This window comes from Anabrus simplex, chromosome 3 (genome assembly GCF_040414725.1).
Source record: "Anabrus simplex isolate iqAnaSimp1 chromosome 3, ASM4041472v1, whole genome shotgun sequence".
Lineage (NCBI taxonomy): Eukaryota > Metazoa > Arthropoda > Insecta > Orthoptera > Tettigoniidae > Anabrus > Anabrus simplex.
This window is the reverse complement of record NC_090267.1, coordinates 223,154,638-223,181,316: the sequence shown is the minus strand read 5'-3', so window position 1 is coordinate 223,181,316 and position 26,679 is coordinate 223,154,638. Positions and strand designations below refer to the sequence as shown.

Here is a 26,679-nt window from a genome sequence, read left to right as displayed (position 1 = left end):
TATGTTCTTCAATGAGTTAAATGCTTGATTTTGCACAGTGTTTTAATGCCATGTGAATTTTTCTGTTCATTGAGTTTCTGAAAACAGTATTTAGAAATTCTCAGATGTCCAGTGATAATAGCTAGTCTCTAAATAGTGAGTGAGTTTCATCACCAGTGAAGACACAGATATTTACTATCCAAGTATAACACTGTAAATACAACAATAGGCAGATATACATTATGTCTTCAAATAAGTAATCTAACTAATGTTATGCCAATGATTGAATTGTTGATGATATAATCAGATCATTTAAACTAAAAAATCAAGGAGCCACAGCTTAATCGTTTTATGCTGTATTCTATTAGGAATGTTTCTAAAGCGGGTGCAAGGTTCGTTTTCTAAAAATGTAATAATGAAAATCGTAATTCAGTGCATAGAATACAAACTTTTTTGAGGTTCCAATACCCCTGTTTTTGTACACTGACTGACAGAGCAAATGCAACACCAAGAAGGAGTGGTTCGAAAGGGATGAAAGTTGGGGAAAAAACAGAGACGGCACGGACGAATAATTGATGTTTATTTCAAACCGATATGCAGGTTACACAATGCGCACGGCATCGACTCAGTAGGATGTAGGACCACCGCGAGCGGCGATGCACGCAGAAACACGTCGAGGTATAGAGTCAATAAGAGTGCGGATGGTGTCCTGAGGGATGGTTCTCCATTCTCTGTCAACCATTTGCCACAGTTGGTCGTCCGTACGAGGCTGGGGCAGAGTTTGCAAACGGCGTCCAATGAGATCCCACACGTGTTCGATTGGTGAGAGATCCAGAGAGTACGCTGGCCATGGAAGCATCTGTACACCTCGTAGAGCCTGTTGGGAGATGCGAGCAGTGTGTGGGCGGGCATTATCCTGCTGAAACAGAGCATTGGGCAGCCCCTGAAGGTACGGGAGTGCCACCGGCCGCAGCACATGCTGCACGTTGCGGTGGGCATTTAACGTGCCTTGAATACGCACTAGAGGTGACGTGGAATCATACGCAATAGCGCCCCAAACCATGATGCCGCATTGTCTAGCGGTAGGGCGCTCCACAGTTACTGCCGGATTTGACCTTTCTCCACGCCGACGCCACACTCGTCTGCGGTGACTATCACTGACAAAACAGAAGCGTGACTCATCGGAGAACACGACGTTCCGCCATTCCCTCATCCAAGTCATTCTAGCCCGGCACCATGCCAGGCGTGCACGTCTATGCTGTGGAGTCAATGGTAGTCTTCTGAGCGGACGCCGGGAGTGCAGGCCTCCTTCAGCCAATCGACGGGAAATTGTTCTGGTCGATATTGGAACAGCCAGGGTGTCTTGCACATGCTGAAGAATGGCGGTTGACGTGGCGTTCGGGGCTGCCACCGCTTGGCGGCGGATGCGCCGATCCTCGCGTGCTGACGTCACTCGGGCTGCGCCTGGACCCCTCGCACGTGCCACATGTCCCTGCGCCAACCATCTTCGCCACAGGCGCTGCACCGTGGACACATCCCTATGGGTATCGGCTGCGATTTGACGAAGCGACCAACCTGCCCTTCTCAGCCCGATCACCATACCCCTCGTAAAGTCGTCTGTCTGCTGGAAATGCCTCCGTTGATGGCGGCCTGGCATTCTTAGCTATACACGTGTCCTGTGGCACATGACAACACGTTCTACAATGACTGTCGGCTGAGAAATCATGGTACGAAGTGGGCCATTCGCCAACGCCGTGTCACATTTATCGTTCGCTACGTGCGCAGCACAGCGGCGCATTTCACATCATGAGCATACCTCAGTGACGTCAGTCTACCCTGCAATTGGCATAAAGTTCTGACCACTCCTTCTTGGTGTTGCATTTGCTCTGTCAGTCAGTGTATATAGTCAATATACTGTATCGGGAAAAAATTAAGGATATAGGCATGAGAATCTTACAAAGTGGTGTACGGTACTTACGGAGCAGGTACAGAGAGAGGTAGATACATACAAACATGCATACATTATCATTATAGACTGTTATGCCTTTCAGCGTTCAGTTTGCAAGCCTCTGTGAATTTACTGAACGTCGCCACAATCCTCTATTTGCAACTATTGCTGTGGCATCATTTAGTTCTATACCTCTTACTTTTAAATTGTTAGAAACTGAGTCTAACCGTCATCGTCTTGATCTACCTCTACTTCTCTTACCCTTCATAAGAATCCATTATTCTCTTAGGTAACCTATCCTCCTCCATAATCCTTACACGATCCCACCACCGAAGACGGTTTTTGCGTACAGCTTCATCCATCGAATTCATTCCTAAATTAATGTTTACCTCCTCATTCTGAGTACCCTCCTGCCATTGTTCCCACCTGTTTGTACCAGCAATCATTCTCGCTACTTTCATGTCTGTTATTTGTAAATTATGAATGAGACAACCTGATTCCACCCAGCTTTTGCTCCCATAAAGGAAACATGGTCTGAAAACAGGCCAATATAAACATAGTTTCGTCTGGGAGCTGACTTCCTTCTTACAGAATACTTTTGATCGCATCTGCGAGCTCACTGCATTAACTTTACTACACCTTGATTCAATCTCACTTACTATATTACCATCCTGGGAGAACACACAGCCTAAATACTTGCAATTATCAACCTGTTCTAGCTTTGTATCACCAATCTGACATTCATTCTGTTGAATTTCTTACCTACTGACATAATTTAGTCTTCGAAAGGCTAATTTTCATACTATACTCATTGCACCTATTTTCATGTTCCAAGATATTAGACTGCAGGCTTTCAGCACAATCTGCTATTAAGACCATGTTATCAGCATAGGCCAGATTGCTTACTACATTTCCACCTAACTGAATCCCTCCCTGCCATTTTATACCTTTCAGCAGATGATCCATGTAAACTACAAACAGCAAAGGTGAAAGATTACAGCCTTCTCTAACCCCTGTAAGTACCCTGAACCAAGAACTCATTCTACCATCAATTCTCACTGAAGTCCAATTGTGAACATAAATGCCTTTGATTGATTTTAATACTCTACCTTTAATTCCATAGTCCCCTAGTATGGTGAACATCTTTTCCCTCGGTACCCTGTCATATGCTTTCTCTAGATCTACGAAACATAAACACAACTGCCTATACCTCTCGTAGCATTTTTCAATTACCTGGCGCATACTGAAAATCTGATCCTGACAGCCTCTCTGTGATATGAAACAACACTGGTTTTCATCCAACTTCCTCTCAACGACTGATCGCACCCTCCCTTACAAGATGCCAGTGAATACTTTGCCTGGTATACTGTAACCGTACGTATATATGATCCCCGAATTTTAGGTTAGGAAATTTTTGTATATAGTTTGTAATGTTAAAATCATCTAATTTTGTTTATTGAGAACGTAAAAACGTAATATTATAAGAAGAATGTGTAGTTAGGGAATATTGCATATGTGCATCATTATATTTTGTATAAATTTCCGTTTGGGTAAGAGTCTGTATATATGGCCTAGCCGTAAGGATTGTGCAACCGGGAAAACTGCGACTATATCGGGAAGGACGGTTGAGGTCTGTTGAATGTGTTGCAACAATTGGCTTGGAAACATGGGGTACGGCAGGTTGTATAGGCTGAAGAATTGGAGTGGATCAATGTGGATATACGTGAGTGGACGTTCGATGTCGCATCAGAGGCACGATAGCCAATACGAGGGCTTTGTTTTAAGCGAGGTTGGGTTGACTGAGTGACGCGTGAAGAAGTGCCTGTGAGAGCATTGCTACCAGTAAACTTTCTAGGACGCTATAACCACGTGTAACAAGCCTATATAAGCAGGTACGCGTGTGCGGCAAGTCATTCTAATGCTGTTTCTGATTCTGATACTGATTGTGTTTCTGTCTCTGATTCTGTGTGTTTCTCACTCGGACCGGCGCGCGGGAGCTACTTTGCGCATAGTCCTAGGCAATGTTGTATTGTTCTTGAGTATCGTTTTCGGAGTGAGCACGCTATATGTCGCTGATGCTAATGAGTTTCTGGTGGCTGTTAAGTTAAAGACGCTACTTAAGTGTATATTTGTAACTCCAACTCTGTATAATAGTTGGACTACAATTCTTCTACGAGATTATGTACAGTGGATGTGGTGATGCGTACAGAATCGAGATTCGGTAGTGGATGTGTGTTTGAGCACAGAGCTGATTCTTGGTCGAGGAAATCGTCGGCCGAGTATCCACTTTCAGTTGCAGAAACTTGAGGCATTACACCAACCTGTGCGGCACTCGAGAAGAACTCAAGACATCGATGAAGTGTGTAAATAAGGTTAGGGATGCTCTTCGTAAAGAAGGTTGCATCCGTACATAGAGGAAGTCATCGTACTTTTCTCTACCAGAATACGATTTTTGTTCTATAACAGTAGTGAGTGTAGTGGGACTCTTACCTGGAGGTATGTTAAGAAATGTATATATAGTATCAATAATTTTACTGATGTTTGTAGTGTGTATATTTGCCTTTGTAAATGACAAACGAGTAGGTCTCGTCAAGTAATGATTTGGTTGTTGTTAGTAGTGTGTATATTTGCCTTTGTAAACGACAAACGAGTAGGTCTCGTGAAGTAATGATTTGGTTGTTGTTAGTGGTGTGTATATTTGCCTTTGTAAACGACAAACGAGTAGGTCTCGTGAAGTAATGATTAATGTTGGTCTAGTTGTTTGTACGATTGCCTTTGTGGACGGCAATCAGGAGGGGATTGTCTTTAAGTGATGATTATTGTGGTATTTATTATAGTTTTGTTTATTATTTTGGGAGTAAAGTTCTGGTAACAAACTTGCAGTAAATCTTTTTATCAGTGGAGTGAGGATGAACCTGGCATGCTACCTACATCTAATTTCAGGGGTAAACAGGTAAGGTTATAAAGTAAGTCTGGAGCTTTGTCAGCCTGATGACCGTCGCCTTGGGAGAGGGAGTTACTCATTGCTCTACATAGTTATATATTCCTGTAATTGTTTTACAGGTGGTGCCCATTATTCTTGTCATTTACACTTATTTTCATCACCGATTATTCATTTCATATTTTTAATAATTGCAATAGTTACAATACTAATCAATGAGATACCTCGATAGTTGTTGCAATCCTTCCTGTTCCCTTTCTTGTAGATAGGTGCAATTACTGCTTTTGTCCAATCTGAAGGTACCTTACCAACGTTATATGCTAATTTTACTACACTATGAAGCCATTTTATCCCTGCCTTCCCACTATACTTTACCATTTCAGGTCTAATTTCATCTATTCCTGCTGCTTTGTAACAATGGAGTTTAGTTACCATCCTTTCCACTTCCTCAAGTGTAATTTCACCAACATAATTTTCTTCTTCCCCATGAGCTTGGCTGCTCGCAACACCACCAAGATGATTTCCTTTTACGTTGAAAAGATGTTCAAAATATTCCCTTCACCTCTCCAGTGATTCCCTGAGATCTATTATGAGTTCACCTGAATTACTCAAAACACTGGTCATTTCCTTTTTCCCCTCCCTTCCTAAGATTCTTTATTACTGTCCAGAAAGGTTTCCCTGCTGCTTGACCTAGAATTTCCAGGTTATTACCAAAATCTTCCCACAACTTCTTTTTTGGATTCAACAGCTGTTTGTTTCGCTCTGTTTCTTTCATCTACATACAAATCCCTGTCTGCCTCTGCCCTTGTTTGGAGCCATTTGTGGTAAGACTTCTTTTTATGTTTACAAGCTGCTCTCACTTCATCATTCCACCAAGATGTTTGCCTTTTCCCATCTTTACACACAGTTGTTCCTAGGCATTCCCTTGCTGTTTCTATTACAGCATCCCTGTATGCCACCCATTCTCTTTCTATATCCTGAACTTGCTTACTGTCTACTGTTCGAAACTTCTCTGATCATATCCATGCACTTCTGTCTAATTTCCTCATCTTGGAGATTTCCTACCCTAGGCCTAGAGATACTTAGTTCACTGCAGATCAGATAGTGGTCTGCAGAGTGAAATAATTGTTAGATTTAAAAACTTAATTTATTCAGCTTGAGAATATGATGAATAAGTTCACTATTGTGTCTGACTCGTAGCATTAAATCAAATTAAAATATTTTCTGAACAAGTAAATGTCGCCTGGCTAATCAATTTTTATTATTGTCTATCTTTTAACATGAAACGATTATCTTTCGTTTAAAATCAATGAGTTCTTTCGTGATGAAGTTCATAAAGTTCTTCAAGAATTTGTTTAAAATAAATAATTCAAAATAACATCTTTTCACTTTAATAATTAATTTCCCTAGAGTATTTTTAATATTTTAACTCTTCAAAATATTGCAAATTTCATTTTCTTCTAAAGTTCTGTGCTATAGTTTATTTTAGAATTATCATTCAACACTTATAAAATGGAATGTGAATTCCAATGAGTGAATTACTTCGTTGAATTATGAATGAAATCGCTGATTCTAAAGTTCAACTTGTAATAAAGTTAGTCTATTTAGTTCTCAAGTTTGTTTAGAGAGGCACTCATATTACCTGAATTATCTGGATATCAGGACTGGAAATATAGAGAAATGCAGTTCAACGAACAGCATATGAAGTCCTTGGCAGCTGGTGTTGTGATGCCATCCCCATGGTACCACGTTCGATTCCTGCATAGTAACCACGTTCCAAATCCAGCGTCAGACCACGTTCCATCTCCCGCGTAGTAACCACGTTTAAACTCCATGAAGTCACCACGTTCCAACTCCCACATAGTCGAATGATAGCAGGTTGTGTAATATAACTATTTATAATAGTTTATTTAAATCTGCCTTGATCAATACACTCATTAAATGAAAGAAACATTATTAATTAAACCATACATGTTTCGGGAAATCTCAACCATTCCCTTCATCAGTGGTTAGATCAAAGAATAACACAATATGACACAATCTTTTGTTTTACAATTTGAAGGAGTATTGTGTCCCAATACATCATATCAAAGAGTAAAGAGAAATGAAATATTATAAAAATGATCAATACATACAATTTTGGTTGAACTGAATGAGAACACTACACAAATTTAGGATCTTCAAGTTTTTCTTCTTTTCTTCTTCTTTTTGTTCCTTAAATGATTATTAACAGTGATAGCAGGTTGATATGACAAAATAGGCACTCGGTCAGATTTTCAGCATGCCACTCATAAACGTTATGAGCACGAGAAAGTTCAATTGACAAGATTAACTTGTGAGTGTCCTATGCTTGTAAATCGTAAAATTGGCACTGTATTTTTACTAGTTGCATTTCCTCTAATGTTTAATCACTGGTAGAAAATTGTTACTGCTCATTAGATTGGATTCACTGTTCATGTTGAAGCACAGTTATAACATACAGTAGAGTCTCGATTATCTGACTTAAACGGGACCTGGAGTACGTCGGATCACCGAAAATGTCGGATAATACGGAATAACTTTGAAAATGAACTAAAACAAACAGGAAGGCTATACTGTATTATGTACTATGTTTTACGGGACTCTATTTATTGACTTATTAATTCAATTGTACAGTAGATGCAGTACTCTTTTCTTACTACGCCTGTAGCCAGTTGCAGACGTCTTGGCTTGGGCTGCAAGAGTTTTTATGTCAGCATCTTGAAATTCAGCCCAGTCTCAACACAATTAAAACTTTAATCACCGGATAATCCTTCAGCAAGAATTATTTCTTGAAATTGTCTTTTAAATTTCACAAGCGCATCGGATTTAACTGACAGTTTTTCTCCACAGATATCAAGCTTCCCAATGCCGTACCGTTTTTTCCACCGATCAAGCCACCCAGCACTGGCAGTAAAATTAGGGTCCCTTTATTAAACTCCTTCTGGATATACACTGCCATTTCTTGCAGAATGGGGCCAGATATTGACAAGCCCTTTTCCTGGTTTTTAGTGAACCAAAGAAATAGTGCTTCACTTACTTTTTCGTACTCACATTTTTCATTGTTTTTTTTTCTTTCTAATTTTCAGTGCATCACTTGTTGCTCTGGTAGAGCACCACTTTTCAATTTATTCCCTCGTATGTTTTCAGTCTCCCACTGTAACACGTCCAACACCATAATCTGAAGCCATTTTTGGAGAGTTTCCCCTTTGTCCAGTCTCTTTAACCCACTCTACTTGTCTTCCACAGAAACAATCACTTTCATACGTTTACTCGCCATACTCACAGAGGATATGAAAACTATAACATCCGCACCCAACCAATACTACATTGAACAATCCTACCGCATGACTGCCAGTGGTTGTCCCACAGTCCCAGAATTGCATCCACCTAAAGTTCAAATTAAGACTACCAGTGTCGGATAACACGGAGTGTCGGATAAGCGAAGGTCGGTTGAGCGAGACTCTACTGTATGTACACATGAAAATCAAAGTCTTATAATCTATAAGTTTTATTTCTGTATTGCTTTTAATATTCACAAATATGAAATTTTTAAAGGTTCCACCTAACCGTCAAAAATTTCATATTTGTGCATCAAAGTCTTATTTGCCATAACGAAATACTTAATTTGCAGATATTTACAAGTTCCAATGACGGCAATGTTATACAATGTCAAATACTGTTCACTTGTGATGTAGGTTTAGCCTTATTAAATCTTCCACCAATAGTTATTACTTATTTAATATTCCACCAATAGTTATTACACATGTATTTAAGGTAATATTATGAAATAGATTTGTTTGACAGATTAAATGTTCATTTATTTCACTTGAAAACGTCTTAATATTCACAGACTTATTTCTAATGTATGTTTTAAGTCATTTTCATTCGAATATGAATACAAGATTAAATCAATTAAATCTGTTCGATTTGCAGTTGAAAATACCAAGTCTGTAAAGTGATTAAGTATCGCAAGTCTTTGACAACACTTTGAAATTATTTAGTTAGTATCATTTCACTCGAAAAGTTTCTGAGTTCCAACACGAGTTATTGTTTTATAAGTCTCGTAGAAAACTTTGCTGTAGAGTTTGTTCGATGTGATGTCTTGAGTTCGAACCTCGTGAACCCGTTCACGTGAGGCAGCATGACTACACTTCCTCCCCTCGTGAAAAAATCAAGTTTCTTTACACCTGAATTACTCTTAGTTGCAGAATGTTTGCCTTTAAAATAATGGGCTATACGTTGGCGTATCTCATTAATTAATATCTCATTGGGTTCCAATGTTAGTAAAATTTCTTCTAGTATGTTCGACCATATCAGGTGGTGTTCACGTGGTAGTTGCATCACCCTCCTGCGTGACGTAGCTTGCTTACTGTATGCATGCCCGAGCCGTTGCGCTACTTCGCATGCTAGGGTCGTCCCGTTGCGCTGACTTCCATTAAATAAAATTATGTTCCAGACCATACATGGTTCCTGGTACAATACGTAAACAGAATAGATATAATTTCTTACAACTTAAGTTATATTGCAAATGACCATGATTTCTGCCCACTGGAAATCCCAAGCACTTATATGCTGTATGCCCATGTGATGAAAAGCTTGGCATGAGCACGTGTGTTCTAGAACATTTAAAAAAACATTAATTAATTCTCAACTAAGTAGACCTAACTTTAAAGAGGAACAATGATGAAATTCACAATGATAGTTTTCCAAATGACACCACAGAAGGAAGACAAAGATACTATAAAGAGAATTGTCATTCTGTATGAAATTCTGGTCTGAACAGAAGCACAGGAGTGACAATTTTTTGTTTTAAATCTTTCTTGTGGGAACCATGACCTGAAATGATTCTCTCCCAACATTAATCTAAATCCTCCAATTTCTTGATGGATGAGGCACATTATTATTAAAATACTGTACCACCATGTGTGATGTCCTTATCATTGATTTAGCATTATGTAGCTGTGAACTCAGCACCCACTGGCCATAATTCATATTGGTATGCTCATCTTGGATGTATCATTTTACTTTATTGTGTTGTATCAGGACCTGCTGACTATTTTAAGACTATAATAATTACTGAAGTTGTGTTTGCAAACTTGTACTCTCTGGTGAGTGCTGCATCACCTTATGAGATCATGTGAAGGCAGCTTCTGCACTAAAATATCTATTGTACTTGCCCAGAAACTACGAGAGTTCAGATTCATATTCCAAGCAGTTAACTCTTGGTTACATTTAATATTCTGCATTTGAAGAAACTGTAAACATGTCTTCATGTATTGAACAATAATTGATGTGATATTTTAATGTATAGGCTATGGCAGACAGCAATGTGGTAAAAATACAGGTCGAGCTGCACAAGGAGATAAAGAAGAATGGAAATGCCCGAACTTTGCGAGCAGCATTGTGGAGGTTTGCGGAGCTCTGCCATATGATAAGGTATTCCTCTTGTTTGTTGTTTTATTTCAATTGAAGAGAAAGAGAATGCATGGTAGAGAAAAGGTAGTAAATATAGTTGATTTTGCCTGTAATAGGATAGATTGCAGAATTATTTAAATACTTAGGATAGATGTCAGCAATGAAAGCAATGAAACTCCTCGTTTATAGGAGAGCTTGATCTAGTCCATGGTTGGAGAAATGTTATGTGGTAACCAAGTATGATTCTGGTCTGCTAGTAAATAGATAAATGCAGAAATGACTTCAACAATTTTTTTTTTCCTTGCCTATTTTTGACCACTTATGTCATTTATACTGTCAGAAAATATACATCATTAAGAAAGGGAAACAGAAGTCTGTTATAAATGGAAAGAGATCAAAATAGACCACAAATAATAAAAAATATGGGAAGACATTTATGAGTATAGGAACTTGTATAAAGATAACCACAATACATATCATTGTGAAAAGGAGGTGCAATAGAATAGGACAACTATATAAAAACAGAAGAATTATGACAAATTCTTCATTTTCGTGCTGTCATGTGCAGTTAGGTGGGATCTTTCTTCATCAAGCCTAGTTCTTATACATCTATTTCTTTTCACCACTGAGCTTTTTTCTACTTCCCAGCTTCATAAGGGGACCTAGCATCCACCATGATTGGAAGAATCTTCAGAATCTTCAGTTATGAGTAGAGACGAGAATTATAGGCACTAAAAACAGCTAAAATAGGCAGGCATATAGGCTCTTAAGTTAGCCAAAATAGGCATTTAAGTAGGCACTAACGTGTAAAATAGACAACAAAATAGACATGAACAAATTGCTTACAATTTAATAACACACTGACTTATTATAAAAGGAATTTGCAAGCAATGTTTCAATGTTTTCCGGTAATAATCTTGTTTTCCTTTCATGCATAATGTTTTTGTACTGAGAGAAAGATCTCTCAACATCACATGAAGTGATTGGACAAAACTTCAAATGAACTCACTTCATCTGGTTTTATTTTGCTGACACCAGCTGTCTTCCCAGAGGTTCGGTCACTTGATAGCTGCAGTCGCTTAAGTGCGGCCAGTATCCAGTATTCGGGAGATAGTGGGTTTGAACCCCACTGTTGGAAGCCCTGAAGATGGTTTTCCATGGTTTCCCATTTTCACACCAGGAAAATGCTGGGGCTGTACCGTAATAAAGGCCACGACCGCTTCCTTCCCAGTCCTAGCCCTTTCCTGTCCCATCGTCGCGTGCGTCGGTGCGACGCAAAGAAAAAAAAAAGGGAAAAAAAAGAGGTTCAGTCGAAACTTTCCCTGACTTCTTCCACAATCCTAAATGAATCCACCAGGGGCATTCCACTCTCTCCAACTTGGTGATTGCTCCTGGTAGTTTGTTGAAATTTGAAGATGCTCTGGTTTATGTAGAGGCATATTAGCTCCCAACATTGCAGTGCATATGTCTGAAGAAAATGGTTGTTGGTCACGGCCTTAATTGGGTTGGTACAAAGGCTGCATTGATACACATTTCTGTACTCGTATCAGATGCATCACAGTATTCCTAAGTTGATCTATGTGGTATTTTTCTCACATTTGATCTGAAAAATAATAAAATTGGCATAAATTACATTGTCCCTATATCTCAAATTTCTACAGTTGGGCTAATTGGCAATAATGCTTAGTATATATCATGCATTTGTTTCATAAAAAAAGACTATTAGAGATGATTTATCTAGAACTACAAAACTTTAAAGTAGGAACAAGGGAATTAGTAATTTACATGGAAATATGTCCTCAAGGATTTTCAGTTATAATTTGGCAGTATCATGTCGAGTTCACCGGGTGAAAAATATAATAAAAAAAGACTTGAAATGATACTGGAGTAGCGTAGAGGAGAGATCTGTCTAAAGGACTTGCCAAGTACCCACTTGGCCCTTGCGGTATTCTTACTTATATAGAAGAATGAAAACGGAGGCACTATAAATCTCAGATTTGTGAACATTTTATTTGTTTTTATTCTCCGGGTTTGGTCAGCCGGGTCAGCTGTCATGAAGACTATTTTCTGTTTCCTCCAATAGATCCTGCATCATGTGTGCCCACAAGGCCACCACCCTCGTTGAAAATTAAAAACTGTGTAATTTGAAATTGTCATGACATGCACGCATATGTCACAATCTATAATACCAATATAAATGGTCTGTTATTGGACATTATAAATTTTCCAGCTAACTCATTCCTGGTTGCCAGCGTTTCACCCCCATGTGCTAGGTTGGGCTTGTCAGTTGGTACCTAGCACACCTACCAAGACGCGTGGCTAGTGCATACCGTGGAGGCCACTGCGTAGGCTACTTGAAGCCACCGGCAGTGCCAATGCACTATGAGAGACTTTGTCTCACTACCAAAAATTGATGCCTGCTTGGCCATCAGATGATATATAAATATATACCAATATACCAATATAAATATATACCAATATAAATGGTCTGTTATTGGTATTATAAATTTACTCATTTGGGACAAAAATTTCAGATTCCCAATGGGAATCAACATCTATATCATATGTCACAATCTATCAAGACTAGAGGGAATGCTAGAGGCCTCTTAACCTGGGAGCTTATGCCCCTCAAACTCTCTTTGCTTCCTCCCCCCAAAAGCACAATGGTTACTAACTGGACCTCACCACTCCAGACCAACGGTCTTTTTGCTGGCCTGGTCTTGTAAAGATAGTCTTGGCAACCTTGTAAAACACGCTGTGGTATCGTCCTAGCCGGGCTTACATTGGATCTGCAACCTGTGTTTCGCGTAGGCTTAGTGGAAGTGTAATAGAATTCACGATTTTTTAAAGAGAGTTTTAAAAATTGCATTTCAGTTGTAAATCTCTATTTTATAGGAAATGAATCACAGTTCAAAATACCGATTTAATTTTCATCCATTCTGTGACAAGAGACCACCAGCGTTCTAACTCCTCGTTCAATAATTTAATGATTATTTACATTTTAACAATATAAATTATTGAAAGTTCACGACTAACACAGCATTGCAACAAAAAACTTGCCACAATACATAAATTAATAGGCCTATATATGCTACAATGAAATGAGACCATAGTTCTCAATCACAAAAAAGATAAAAGGAACAAGCAAACTTACCTTCTTACAGCCAGTTTGACAGACTACACTTCCATCCGTAGATCTGTAGATCCCCTGTGATCCACTGCTTCAGCCAGTAGGACTTCAACGATTTTTCTTTGGGCATTGCCGCAAACACACTTCTTCTTCTTCTTCTTCCACTTCACGATACATATCAACACGTTCTGAACATAAAGCGCACACGTACAACAGTTCACATCGAAAGGAAGGTACAGGGCATATGGGTTGTGCAACATAGTTCAACGTTGACTGGTTCTCGCAAATGCCTTAGGAGGTTGGATGGGTTGAAGGCTTCTAGGTCAAATTGTACCTTATTTCTCCGGGTGGAAATTTCCCTTGAACTATTTCTGGTGACTTCTGTGAATTCCCATTTTTGTTCGTGGGGTAAACAGATATTGAAAAAAGAGAAGATAATTGTATCGAGTACTCTAGCTACAGTATAATGCACTGGAAGAAAATCGGTTATTTTAAAATACAGTCAAAAGGCATCAAATAGGCAATTGTACTCCAGATAGGCACAAACCCCTGAAATAGGCATTTATAGGCACAATAAAAACCAATGAAATATAGCTAAAAAGACCCTAAAATGGATTCATAACTCAAAAGCCTATGTTTCTGAACACAGGAATAAAATAGGCAAATAGGCAAGTTCTTGTCTCTAGTTATGAGCAGGGGCAGGGGGGTTAACTTCTTGTAGAATTTTTATCACCTTTTTGGTTCAAATAATTTACAACATAATTTTTTGGTGTTTGTTGAGTAAAAATTTAAGGCAAAAAAGGGCTTCTTAAAGGTGAAACAACCAAGCAAGATGGCCACATGGCTGGGTGCATGTAGCTGTGAGCTTGCTTTCAGGAGATGGTGGGTTCAAACCCACTGTCAGCAGCCCTGGGGCTGTACCTTAATTAAGGCCATGGTTGCTACCTCCCTAATCCTCGTCCTTCCCCATCCTTGTGTCACTGAAAACCTTGATATTTTAGTATGACATTAAACCACCAGAATAAAAAGAAGAGAGATATATTATTTTTTTACGTGTGTAAGTGGTGTAGAAAGTTTTGCTATGCCTGGTGTAAAAGGAAAATTTAAGAATATCGTAGAATGCTGAAGAGTCCTTTCGGGATGGGGAAACATTTGATTATTACTCATATTGGAATACACAGTCTCAATTTTAATTCTTTTATATAAGAAAACTTCTTGGGATGGGCTGCTGGGTCCGTGCCATGGCAAGCATAAAGTAAGGATCTCTCCTCTCTGCTACTTCAGATATCGTAAAACATTATTTTTCTATGATTCCAAACATGTGGGATGGGTACCAAACCCCCCCACCCCCGTTGATTACAAGCAATAAGACAACAATAAGAAAGCAAACTGATTTTAAGTAGTTGACTTTTATATGAACTTGAACAATGAACAGAATGTAATAATATGAAAATAAGTAAGCCATCTGATTTTAATGACAGATATTTATTATAAAATCAACTGATTTAAATAATAGACGTTTATTATGAAATACAACTGATTTAATTCACTGATCTAAATTATTGAAATCATCTCCCACCCTGCATAAAAGCAGTAACATTATAAAATTTGTTTCATGTTAGCAACGTTTCTACAATATATAGGTTTGGTCTTAGTTGCTCAGTGTGTTTGTAAGTTTAAGCATATGTTGTGTAAGTTGAAGAGTGAACAATCGTGGCTGCAAAGTATGTTATGGAGACAGAAATTTTCTTACGCAACTAGAGTGTTTATCATAAAGACAGGATAGGAACGTTAGGGGGGAGAGTATTCGTACTGGTGAAAGAATTTGTAAACTAGGGAAAAGTTAAGGATGCGAAACATGAAATTCTCAATGTAAGACTCATCTCTAAAAATAACATGCAACTTGATGTTTTTGGGGTGTACAGACCTAGAAAGGGTGGCACTGATGCTGATACAAAATTATTTGATAAGATAATCAGCTATGTGGAAATGACATGGAAAGGAATGCGATTGTTGCGGGTGATCTCAATTTATCAAATGTCAATTGGAAAGGTAATGCGAATGACAGGAAGCATGAACTACATATGGTAAATAAATCTGGAGAAAACAGCTGAATCACAAATTGATGGAACGAACTAGAGGGAAGAATTTTCTGGACGTGGTGCTGGTAAAACCTAATGAGCTCTATAGAGAAACTGAAGTAATACTGTAGATGGTATAACTGATCACCAAGGTTTTTTTGCTGTAGCTAAATATAAATGCGATAGGAAGGAAGGTTGAAAAAGTAGGATTATTAGGCAGTGCCATATGGTTTATAAGACAGGCATGAGAGAGATTTTAAAAAGTAATTATCATCTGTGGAAAATGGTAAATAAAAATGTAAATAGTCTGTGAGATGGGTTTAAAGCAGCTTTTGAGGAATGTGAAAAGTATGTACCTTTATAAGTGGTAAGGAATGGTAAAGACCTGGTGTATTATAACAGAGAAGTAAAGGGATTAAAAAGGAGGTTCAGGTTGGAAAGAAATGGTTGCAAAATTAATGAGAAATTGTAGAAATTTGTAGGAATTTGAATCTAGTGAAGAAGTCAGCTAAGGATAATATGATGGCAAGCATAATTGGTAGTCATACAAATTTTAGTGAAAAATGGAAGGGTAGGTATAGGTTCTTTAAGGCAGAAACAGGTTCCAAGGAGGACATTTCAGGAATCATTAATGAACAAGAGGAGTGGATACGTGAAGACTTACAGAAGGCAGAAGTATTCACTCAGTGGTATACACAGTATTGCCAGAAGTTCTGTCAATACTTTCAGTGCATATAACTACTAACTAAAACTAGCAAACCCTTTAATATACGTATATTCTGGAAAAAAAAGATCACGTGTGGCAACACAGCAGCAAAGACGTTTAGGCCACTCATCAACAGCTGCATGAATTGTGTCCAGTGGAATTTTTTTGACAGCTGATGTGATTGATTTTTTTAACATCTCAGTATTGCGGTGCCGTTTTTGATATGCTGTTGCCTCGAGCTTCTGCCACAGAGAATAATCCAATGGATTGAGGTCTGGACTTCCATTAGACCAGTCAGCAGCAGCAATGAACCATGGGACATCGGTTGCCGACCACTGCTTCATCGGTTTTGCTTTGTGTGCAGGTGCGTTACTGTGCTGAAAAATCCACGATTTCCCTTCAAACAGCTTCGAATTGATACATGGTATCACCTTTTCCAAAATTGTTTGGTAGACAGCTGCAGGAGTCTTTACTCTACCTTTGCAAAAATGCGCCTCCAATGCTCCCCGCTAGGAAACCGTCCACCACATGATGACAGAAGCAGGGTGATGTCCATGCTGCACACATGGAATTTTCTGTCTTGCTTCCTTAGATGACGGCGGGTGCACACGATTATTTTACTTGTTAAACGACTCTTCCACAGTGAATATTTTTTCATCTGTGAATAGGATGTTGTATACTGGCTCTCCTCATACGTCGTTAATAAAGCCTGAGATGGAACCCAGTGTATCTCCTTTAATTTTTCAGTTAGTAAATGCTATGTGTATCTTTGATATGCAGCAACACGTAAACCATCCTTCAAAATATGCGACATAGTTCATGGAGATATATTCATTTCATGAGACAAAATTGTTTGTTTACAAAGGATTGTGTCGAATCCGTGCACGAACAGCAATTCACAACTTTTTTCTGTGTACATAGCTAGAACGGCCCGATCTGATGCGATCAACAGTTGCACCTGTTTGTTTAAACTGTGCTATTGTCCGAAACACAAATTGTTTATTGATACAGAGGTTCAAGAAAACTTTCCTTAACTCACTTTCCACAGTGAAATAATGCCAATACAGCGATATGATTCTCATACACTCTCCACTCCATCTTTCACTGCTGCCTGTTGTTGGCACACTGCAAGCCGGTTACTGGCGGAGTTGTGAAGGTGACCTTGTGTACGACAACATACAGCATTGCCACATTTCTTCGTTCACAATTACCATACTACAGTGCGTGTAGATTTTAATGACAGAACTTATGGCAGTACTGTGTATAAATATTGTTAGTTACAAGAATAATGTCCAGGCAGAGGAATTGTTTAATAATAACTCAGTATTGAAATTTACCAATGATAACAAAGACATTTACAATAAGATATAAAAGTTGAAAACTAGGAAAGAAGCTGGAATTGACAGGATTTCTGGGGATATTCTAAAGGCAATGGGGTGGGATATAGTATTGTATCTGAAGTACTTATTTGATTACTGTTTGCATGAAGCAGCTACACCAAATAAGTGGATATTGCCAATATTGGAGTCATTGTGTTTGTGTTGAAGACAGCTGAATTACATTATTATATTGATATAATATTATCAGTAGCTGATATCTGTCAGTAATACTGTAGTTTAATTAAACCATGATGGATGTAACAAGTAACAAACCACTTCTTAACCTGAAACGCAATTACACAAGAGAGAGAGAGGGAGGGGGAGAGAGAGAGAGAGTGTGTGTTTTTTATCACACAATTTATAACGGTAGTTAACGTTTTTGACAAAACACTGGTAAGTGATTATCAGTATTATTAGGGAAGACTCTAGCAAAGACTGGGCAAGCTTGTGAAATTAGATGATGCCATTCACAATCTTTTATCAGGCAATGAATTCAACACAGACATCACAACATGTGAAGAGTACATTGACACTGCCAAACTTTCCATACAGCATATCACATCACATAAATAGATGAAAGGCTAGAATCTTTAGTATCAGATGTTCATATGAAGCCACCTGCCATAGTACCAACAGCAATCACATATTCTGTTAAATTGACTGCTATAAAACTAGAAACCTTTTCCGGTGATACTGAAACTTGGTCGCAATTTTGGGAACAGTTTTAATTATCTGTTGACCTGATTATCTGTTGACCTGTATCCTGCAGTATCAGTCATTAATAATCATGTATTTGTGAGGGGTTATCTTGAATGTGAAGCCAAATGATTGCTTGATGGGTTCACTGTCACCATAGACAAGTATGATGAATCAAAAATCATCCTTCAGTCTAAATAATTGTGGAGACAAAAATGCCACCTTTCGAGCACATGTAGACTTTCTTTAAAATCCCATACCTCTTCAGTTTGTAAATGCTGAATCTTTGAAAGAAGTTGTATGTCGAATGTAACCATCGAATACAAGCTCTTCGAGCCCTCGGGGAAGATATTGATAGCTATGGTTGAATCCTTGCGCCAAAAGTTCTGCGGATATTCTGTGAAGACATCTGCTCAAAGAGAGATTATACTGCGAAAGGCAGTATCACTGAGCTGATGGAATTTTTGAATGATGAAGTTGAAGCAGCTACTATGACAAACAAGATTTGAGGGTTCTCATTTCTATTACAGTTAATTGTGTGCAGGTTCTGCCTTGTCAATACAATTCAGAATTTATTATTATTTAAACTATTATTTACTTACATACTTACATACACTCATAAGTACATGTTTCGAGAAAACCAAGTTCTCTTCTTCAGCTTGTTGGTAAAACCACATGTATCAAAGACCTTATTTAAAATGAACTATGTGCCAATAGATTGCAGACACGATGACAATACAACAGTATTAAAAATTCAAACATGAAAATCTTTCATGTTATGTCCTAATTCTATGAAATGTCTGCATGTGATGTATTAAAATACAGCTGGTTGACAGTTGATCTATTCTATTTAAATGTGGCATTATTAATGGTCTTTTGTAGTCTTACCATTTGGTGTTGAGACCATCTGCTTATCATTACAATATCTTAACAGAAAGTACAGTAAATCTGTTATTTGTAGATCAAGCCTGCCAGGTTTAAAATGGACTTTTTCATTTGTCTGTAAGAAAAAAGAAAAGAACTAAAATGTAATGTTACTAAAGGCAACATGACTGACTGAGAATCCTATGTTGAAATAGAGAGTAACTTACATTAGATGCAGAGGTCTTGCGGTGTGTGGGCACTATGAGCTCAATCGGCAGACTGACTACCTGGTGAGTTGACCGTCTGAAGGGGGTAGGGGTGGAGTGGGAGGAATCTGCAGCATAGGAGGGGAGTTGTTGTTGCCCTTTCTCTTTCTTTCTCTTTTTAGAATATTGGATTGCAAGTTTAAATAACTGATTATCATCTGCCATGTGTTCATTTAAACTATTTTTGTTGTTAAGTTTGTGTAATTTATAAATTTCTAATTTCTCGAGAATGTTCATCTGTTTACCCTTATTTAAAGGATGTAACAAAACCATGTCACTTTCTATGTTGGTGAACTGGTGATTATTATCATGCATATGTTCACACATGGCAGAGTATCTAGTGTATTTTCTTGCGTTGACATGCTCTTTGTAGCATACTGCTACACTTCTACCAGACTGCCCTACATACTTTTTATCGCACTCTTGGCATGTCAACCTATACACTCCCGATTTATTATAAATACTGCTTGTGTTCATGCTATTAGAATTGAATGGGATTTTATTATTATTATTAGTCCTAAAATACACATCAATATTATGTTTCGTGAACAGTTTGGCCAGACTATATGACTGCCTATTGATATAAGTAAAAGTCACAAATTTTTTCTTTTATTCCTTGTTTACGAGGAAAGTTTTAGGTTTATTCATGATCTTATTCTTGATCCTATTGACGTAGTTTTTGGAGTAACCTTTTTTTTTTTTGACTATGCAGTATGTGATATTCATCTCTATTGAATGGTATGTTGATGGCTCTATTAATCGTGCGTTAATAATGCCACATTTAAACACAATGGATCAACTGTCAACCAGCTGTATTTTAATACATCACATACAGACATTTCATAGAATTAGGACATAACATGAAAGATTTTCATATTTGAATTTTTAATATTGTTGTATTGTCGTTGTGTCCGCAGTCTGTTGGCATATAGTTGATTTTAAATAAGGTCTTTGATACATGTGATTTTACCAACAGTCTGAAGGAGAGAATTTGGTTTTCTCGAAATATGTACTTATGTGTGTGTGTATAAGTTTGTATATAAGTAAATGATGGTTTAAATAATAATAATAAATTCTGAATTGTATTCACAAGGCGGAACCTGGACACAGTTAACTGTAATAATTAAGTTAATACAGACCATTTGTAGCCAGCATGGCCAGCATGGTCAGGTTAATAGGGACTCATTTCAGTCACATGCACTTCTCCCGACAACTGCCTCATTCCATGTTAACACAAAATCATCCAAACGTAGGAAAACAAACGGAATACTGGAGCCATTCTGTGACTTCTGTGAGAAACAAAGACATTGTACATGAGACTGCATGAAATTTACCAATGTGAAGACATGCTCGGAGAAGCTTAAATAGTTCTCACAAATGTTTCCCATGTTTGAATTGTGGTCATGCAGTTAAGACATGCAACAAATGAGGAAAAGCCCAGTGTTTGAAATGCAGAAATCACAGCATTATTCCATCTGCAAAGCTGAAGTAACGTCAACAGCAGTCAACCAGATTGTCACTCACACAAGTGACTTAACACACTTGCAGACAGCCCGTGTTTGAGTAATAGGACCTCTAGGCTTCAGTTAAGTGACATGCTGCCTTCTAAATGCTGGCAACCAGTCCAGTTTCATCTCTAGTTGCTTAGTGAAAGAACTGACACTTAGTATTGTTGCTGAACGTGAAGTTGGTCACTACCTTCAAATCAAGCTGGCCTACACAACAGAAACACCAACAGTTACACTGCCAGCTTCAGGATTCTTTAACAAGACAGCGGTATTCCTTACTGCGCTTGAAAGTAACAACACAATTCCGTACATCCGATAAGGTCCCATGATATAACCTCATTTGCATACACTCATAAAATACCATTGGCAGATCATCAAGATTACTCATCAGACTTGCCTATTGAAGTTTTAATCAGTGGTGATTTTTATATTAATCAGTGGTGATTTTTTATTGGACAGTAGTTAAGAACACACTCCCTATCCATATCTGTCCATCTCTTGTCCTACTTCCTTCTTTTTTTGGATGGTTTCTTAGCGGTAAATGATCTGGAGTTGCTATCAAGCACATTAATGATCATAAGTTGGAAATGAAATCAAAATCTCTTTATTTGCAAATGAAGTGTCTACCTTGGTGGCAAATGGTACACTAAAATACATTATTGTCAAGCACTAAATATTAAATTAACAAATAAGAAAATTTTCCTATAATACAATATTATACAATTTACGCTAACATTTTTTTCTATTAAACACACAGCTCATCCTTAATAAATTCATATTGTTTACAAAATTCTACTTATAATATCTCCTGTACTACTTACAAAGATAGTCAACTGATACACAGTATGTGGAATTACTTCAAATTATACTATACAACTGGTATAAGATTAAACTTTACATTGCATTTATTTACTTATTTTTAAAATATTTTTTACCCATTCTGGAACCTAAGTAGCATAACGACCTGCTGCATCTTAACCAGAGCCCCTTTTGCCACCACTTTTCAGAGTTCTTGAAGGGCCTTCACAGCTACCGTAGCGGTCCCAGGGCCCTCGAAGTCCTCACTGTACTTCACCCCTACAGGCAGTCCCCTACTTTGGCTGTCCAACTCCTTAGACCAGGGGATGGAATTAATTTATTCACACACATTTTATTATTTAAATTAACCTGCACTGGTTGAATGCCCTCTAACACTTCATTTATTTTCTCTCTTGCTGTTTATTCTCTTCTTGAATATCTGTACAGATTTTGGAAAAGGATCAAACCTAACCCCTGGTCAACTGTTCCGCTACCTCACACCCTTCCCAATGAATGAAAATTTACCCCAATCGCTTCTGCTAAAATTCCTTCTAATTTTATGTGGTCCGTCCTGCCGATATACTTATTTTCCAACTGAAGCCTCTCATGGATATCTCCCCATGCTTCTTCTCTTGTATAGGATCTATATAATCCTACAAGTCTAGTTTTCTCCCTTCTCTTACTTAAAGTTTCCCACCCAAGTTCCTTTAACATTTCTGATACACTACTCTTTCTCCTGAAATCCCCTGTTACAAATCTTGCTGTTTTACTCTGCACACTATCTATTTCTTTTATTAGGTATTCTTGGTGAGGATCCCAAACACTGTTTGCATATTCCAATAATGGACGAACCATACTTAAGTAACTTTTTTCTTTTAATTCTTTATTGCATCCTTTAAGTAGCCTCATTATGACATGTAACGATCTGTATGCTTTCCCAACAATGTCATCAACATGACCCTTCCAGTGCAAATTACTTTCAAATCTCACACCTTAGTATTTGCACTTACCATCTTTTGGGGTAACTACCTCATCCAAAGTATATTGAAATTCAGTTTTAAAGCTCCTGTTTGTAAAAGTTGTAACAGTTGATTTGCCTCCATTAACCTTCATATTATTTTCTTCAACCCATTGTTGGATACTTTCAAGGTCCCTTTGTAATTCTGAACAGTCCTCAATGTTATTTATTTCCCTATAAACAATTATATCATCTGCATACAATCTTATTTTTGATGTTATATTGTTCCCTAAATCATTTGCGTATGTTAAGAAAAGTAACGGACCGATTATACTACCCTGTGCAATTCCCTTCCGAACTTTCTCTTCCTGCGATACATTATTTCCTACTTTGACTTTCTGAACCCTTGAATTTAGAAATGTTTTTATCCAACGTGTAGCCCTTACGTCCAATCATATTCCCTCCAATTTCTTTAATAATATTCCATGTTCCACTCTATCAAAGGCTTTGGAAAGATCTATGGCTATGCAATCTAACTGACCTCCTGAATCCAATTGATCTGATATGTCATGCTGAAATCCCACCAGTTGTGCCTCACAAGAAAATTTCTTTCTAAATGCATACTGGCTCCTCATGAACCAATTTTTATCATCACATATCCCTCTGATGTACTTTGATATTAAACTCTCCAGCATTTTACAAACTATACTGGTCAGGCTGATTGGTTTGTAGTTCTCTGGTTTCCTTTTATCACCCTTTCCTGTATAAATTGGTATTATTATAGATTCCTTCCATTCCTTTGGTATTACACTATTATTTATGACATAGTCAAAGAGAAATTTTAAATAAGGCACTATGTACCACCCCAATGTCTTTAATACCTCCCCAGTAATTTGATCACTTCCTGCTGCTTTTCCTTGCTGAAGCAGTTGGGTTTCTCTGAAAATATCTTCATCTGTGAATGAGAAACTTCTTGTTTCCCTCTGTGTCTCTCCATCTTCTGTTTTGGTTTCCAACTCCTGACAATCATCTACTGAATCTCTGAATTCCCTACTAAATAGGTTTGCTTTTTCAGTATCTGTTAAATAGTGTTCACCCCCTTCTCCCACCATTGTAGGAATTTGGATTCCTTTTCCTTTTTTATTCCTGATATATGAATACAGCTTTTTCCATATCCCTTTGTGGTCATTACCCTCTTGAAGTATGCCATTCATATAATTCTCTTTTGCTTCCTTTTTCACTCTATTCAGTTTCCTCATTAGCTGTTTTCTAGTTTCTCTACTCTCCCTACCCTCTTTGATTTTTCTGTTTACTATTCTACATTTTCTTTTTAATTTTCTTTTTTCCCTTGTATAATAAACAGGGTCTGAGGTCATTTTACCCTTCTTAACAGGTACAAATCTCTTCTCTCCTTCCCAAATGATTCCTTTAAATTTAGCCCAAAGTGTATCCACATTACTCCCTTCACTTATCCAACAACTGAATTGTGATTTAAGGTAAGTCCCAAATTCATCAACTTTAGTTTTTCTGTACAGTTTCTTGTCTTGTGTAACCCTCTTATTAAGCCTTTTTGGTAGGAGTCCTACATCCATTATTACAGCCTTATGGTCTCCTATTCCTTCAATTACCTCAGTTTTATCAACAATTTCCCATGGTTTAACCAAGAATACATCTAGTAAGTTATTGAGACGAGTCGGTTCTTGTACTACTTGTGTAAATCCTCCCTCCCAAATTAAGTTATTTGCCAGTTTCTGTTCATGGGCTTCTCTTGCAGCTCCATTCCATTCAACTTCAGGCAAATTTAGATCTCCCCCAATTATTACCATATCATTATTTTTTTTTTTATGAGTATAATCTATTATTTTCTCAAATATTTCCATGTCTCTTTCCTTTCTTCCAGGCCTGTATGTTCCTAGAATTCCTACCTCCTTCATATTATCACAAACTAATTTTATCCCTAATATTTCATCCCTTTCATCGGTAAACCATTCATGTGAACAATAAGTTTCCTTCACCAGAATAAACACCCTCTTCTCCTTTTTTATCTCCTCTGTCTCTACGATAGACTGTGTACCCTTCTGGAAATACTTCTCTATTACCCACCCCTTCTCTCAACCATGATTCCACTCCTATCACCACATCAGTCTCATAATATTCCATCAATGTATCGAATTTTAATTGTTTATTTACTACACTTTGACAATTTACCGAGAGCAATCTCAGACCCCCTTCCTCCCTAAAACTTGGCTGTTGCAATTGGGTAACTTGAAATTCCTTACTTTCCTGAGTTTCATTTTCTAGTTGACTGAGCCAGCTGGCTCTTTCTACTAATTTTCCTGGTCAGTATTATAACTCAAGGGAGTTGCCTGTTTTACAGTACATATCTTAAGATTAATAAAATCTAGAACAATATTTGCTATCTTTCGTTTACCTGAATTGATTAGATGGAGGCCATGTTTTGTATAACAGTATCTCTCAAAACTGCTGCATTCAATAATCTGAGTATTCCGAAAATGTTTACAAATTTTAACAATATCTGTATTGACCTTGTCCACTTCAATGTTCACACAAGTCTCTAATCAAATCATGCTTGTGGGGCACGTTCACTACAAAGACGTTAGTGTGGGTCAGCTTCCCTAGTGTATGTTTAAGTTGTGATCTTACATTCTTGGCGTCGTCGTGAGCTACGTCGTTCGTCCCACTGATGATGAGCACTGCATCGCCGCTCCCGAAGTTCCTAGTTGCTTCTTCTACGTTTTCCAGGATACTGCTGATAGAAGCTCCTGGATATATTTCTCCAGTTGCTGCTATATTCTCGTCGTTTATCACTCCCGCAATTCCCCTTCCTTGGCTATCACCAAACACAGCTACTTTTGCTGACTTAGGCCTAACTGGGTCTTAAATCTGAAATCTAGGCCTAAATTTTAACCTCGGCACGCCAGCGGCAGCGGATCGCAATGATTTGGTTTCACGCGTGCGATCACTTTCTTTCAGAATTAAATTATTTAGGGCAGAAAACCTATTTCTGATGTTTATTTCTGGAAATTCAGTTGTAGATTTCTTCTTAGCTGGCCATCTATGAACTACTTGACACCACGTGCTCGAGTTTGTTACTGGTACCGGTATATCACTCGAAGAATGGTCAGTCCCAAATTCTAGCGATCGCAGTCTTTCTTTTAATTCTTGATTTTCAACTTTAAGAGCTTCATTGTCCTTTTGTAGAATGTTTATAATTTCTTTTGTATTCCTCATCGATTGTTTTCAGTGCTTCATCGTCAACGCCGTCACCAACTACAACATTCCGAACACACTGCTCACAAATCCAGTCAACATTTTCATTAGTTTTTACGTCTCTAGGGCAATTTCCGCACTTATAATGCCACCAACATTCCATTTTTCACTAATCTTCGACATTTTCCGCACTTTTCGTCACATTTTACGGTTAATTTACTCGGAGGATAAAACACTACGTCGTCATTACCGGGCGCCATTTTGAAAAAACCTCCCATTCCTTACAATCAAGTTTGCCAGATTTTGGATCTGAGTGCATGGGCATGAAAGACGTTGAGTGAAATGACAGTCTCTAAGCACTAAGAATTCCAACCATCTTCCGGATTTCCATGGTTCCTTCCACATACAAGATGGCAGTAGAATGGTCTCACTTCCTAAGAAAGAACATCTACTCCTAGATGACAATACATTAATGCATATAATAGACTGTGAACATTGAATACATATTTTGGGAGAAGACCATGCTTGCTACAAGAAAATGTACTACAATCAAATGCTTAAACCACATTCCTCCAGAACAAGTAGAAGTTGTTGAACTTGTAATTGTGTAACATGTTCTTTAAAAAAACTTTTTTCAAAATATCACAGGAATGTCATACCACCAGGGACTACAGAATGGTTTGGCAGTGCAATGAATGACTTTTGTAAGTTCTTTCTCACTTATTATTGTTTATAATTTTTTTTTTTCAAATCTTATT

The 26,679-nt window shown here is 37.9% G+C and overlaps 1 protein-coding gene across 1 annotated transcript in view; it reads left to right on the top strand.

Moving 5' to 3' along the window:
* Positions 1–26,679, top strand: part of htt (huntingtin) — a 900,697-nt gene that overhangs the window by 110,816 nt on the left and 763,202 nt on the right. The window contains exon 3 of the mRNA XM_067142878.2: positions 10,201–10,325. Within this exon, the coding sequence (XP_066998979.2) occupies positions 10,201–10,325 (125 nt within the window). The remainder of the gene's footprint in view (positions 1–10,200; positions 10,326–26,679) is intronic.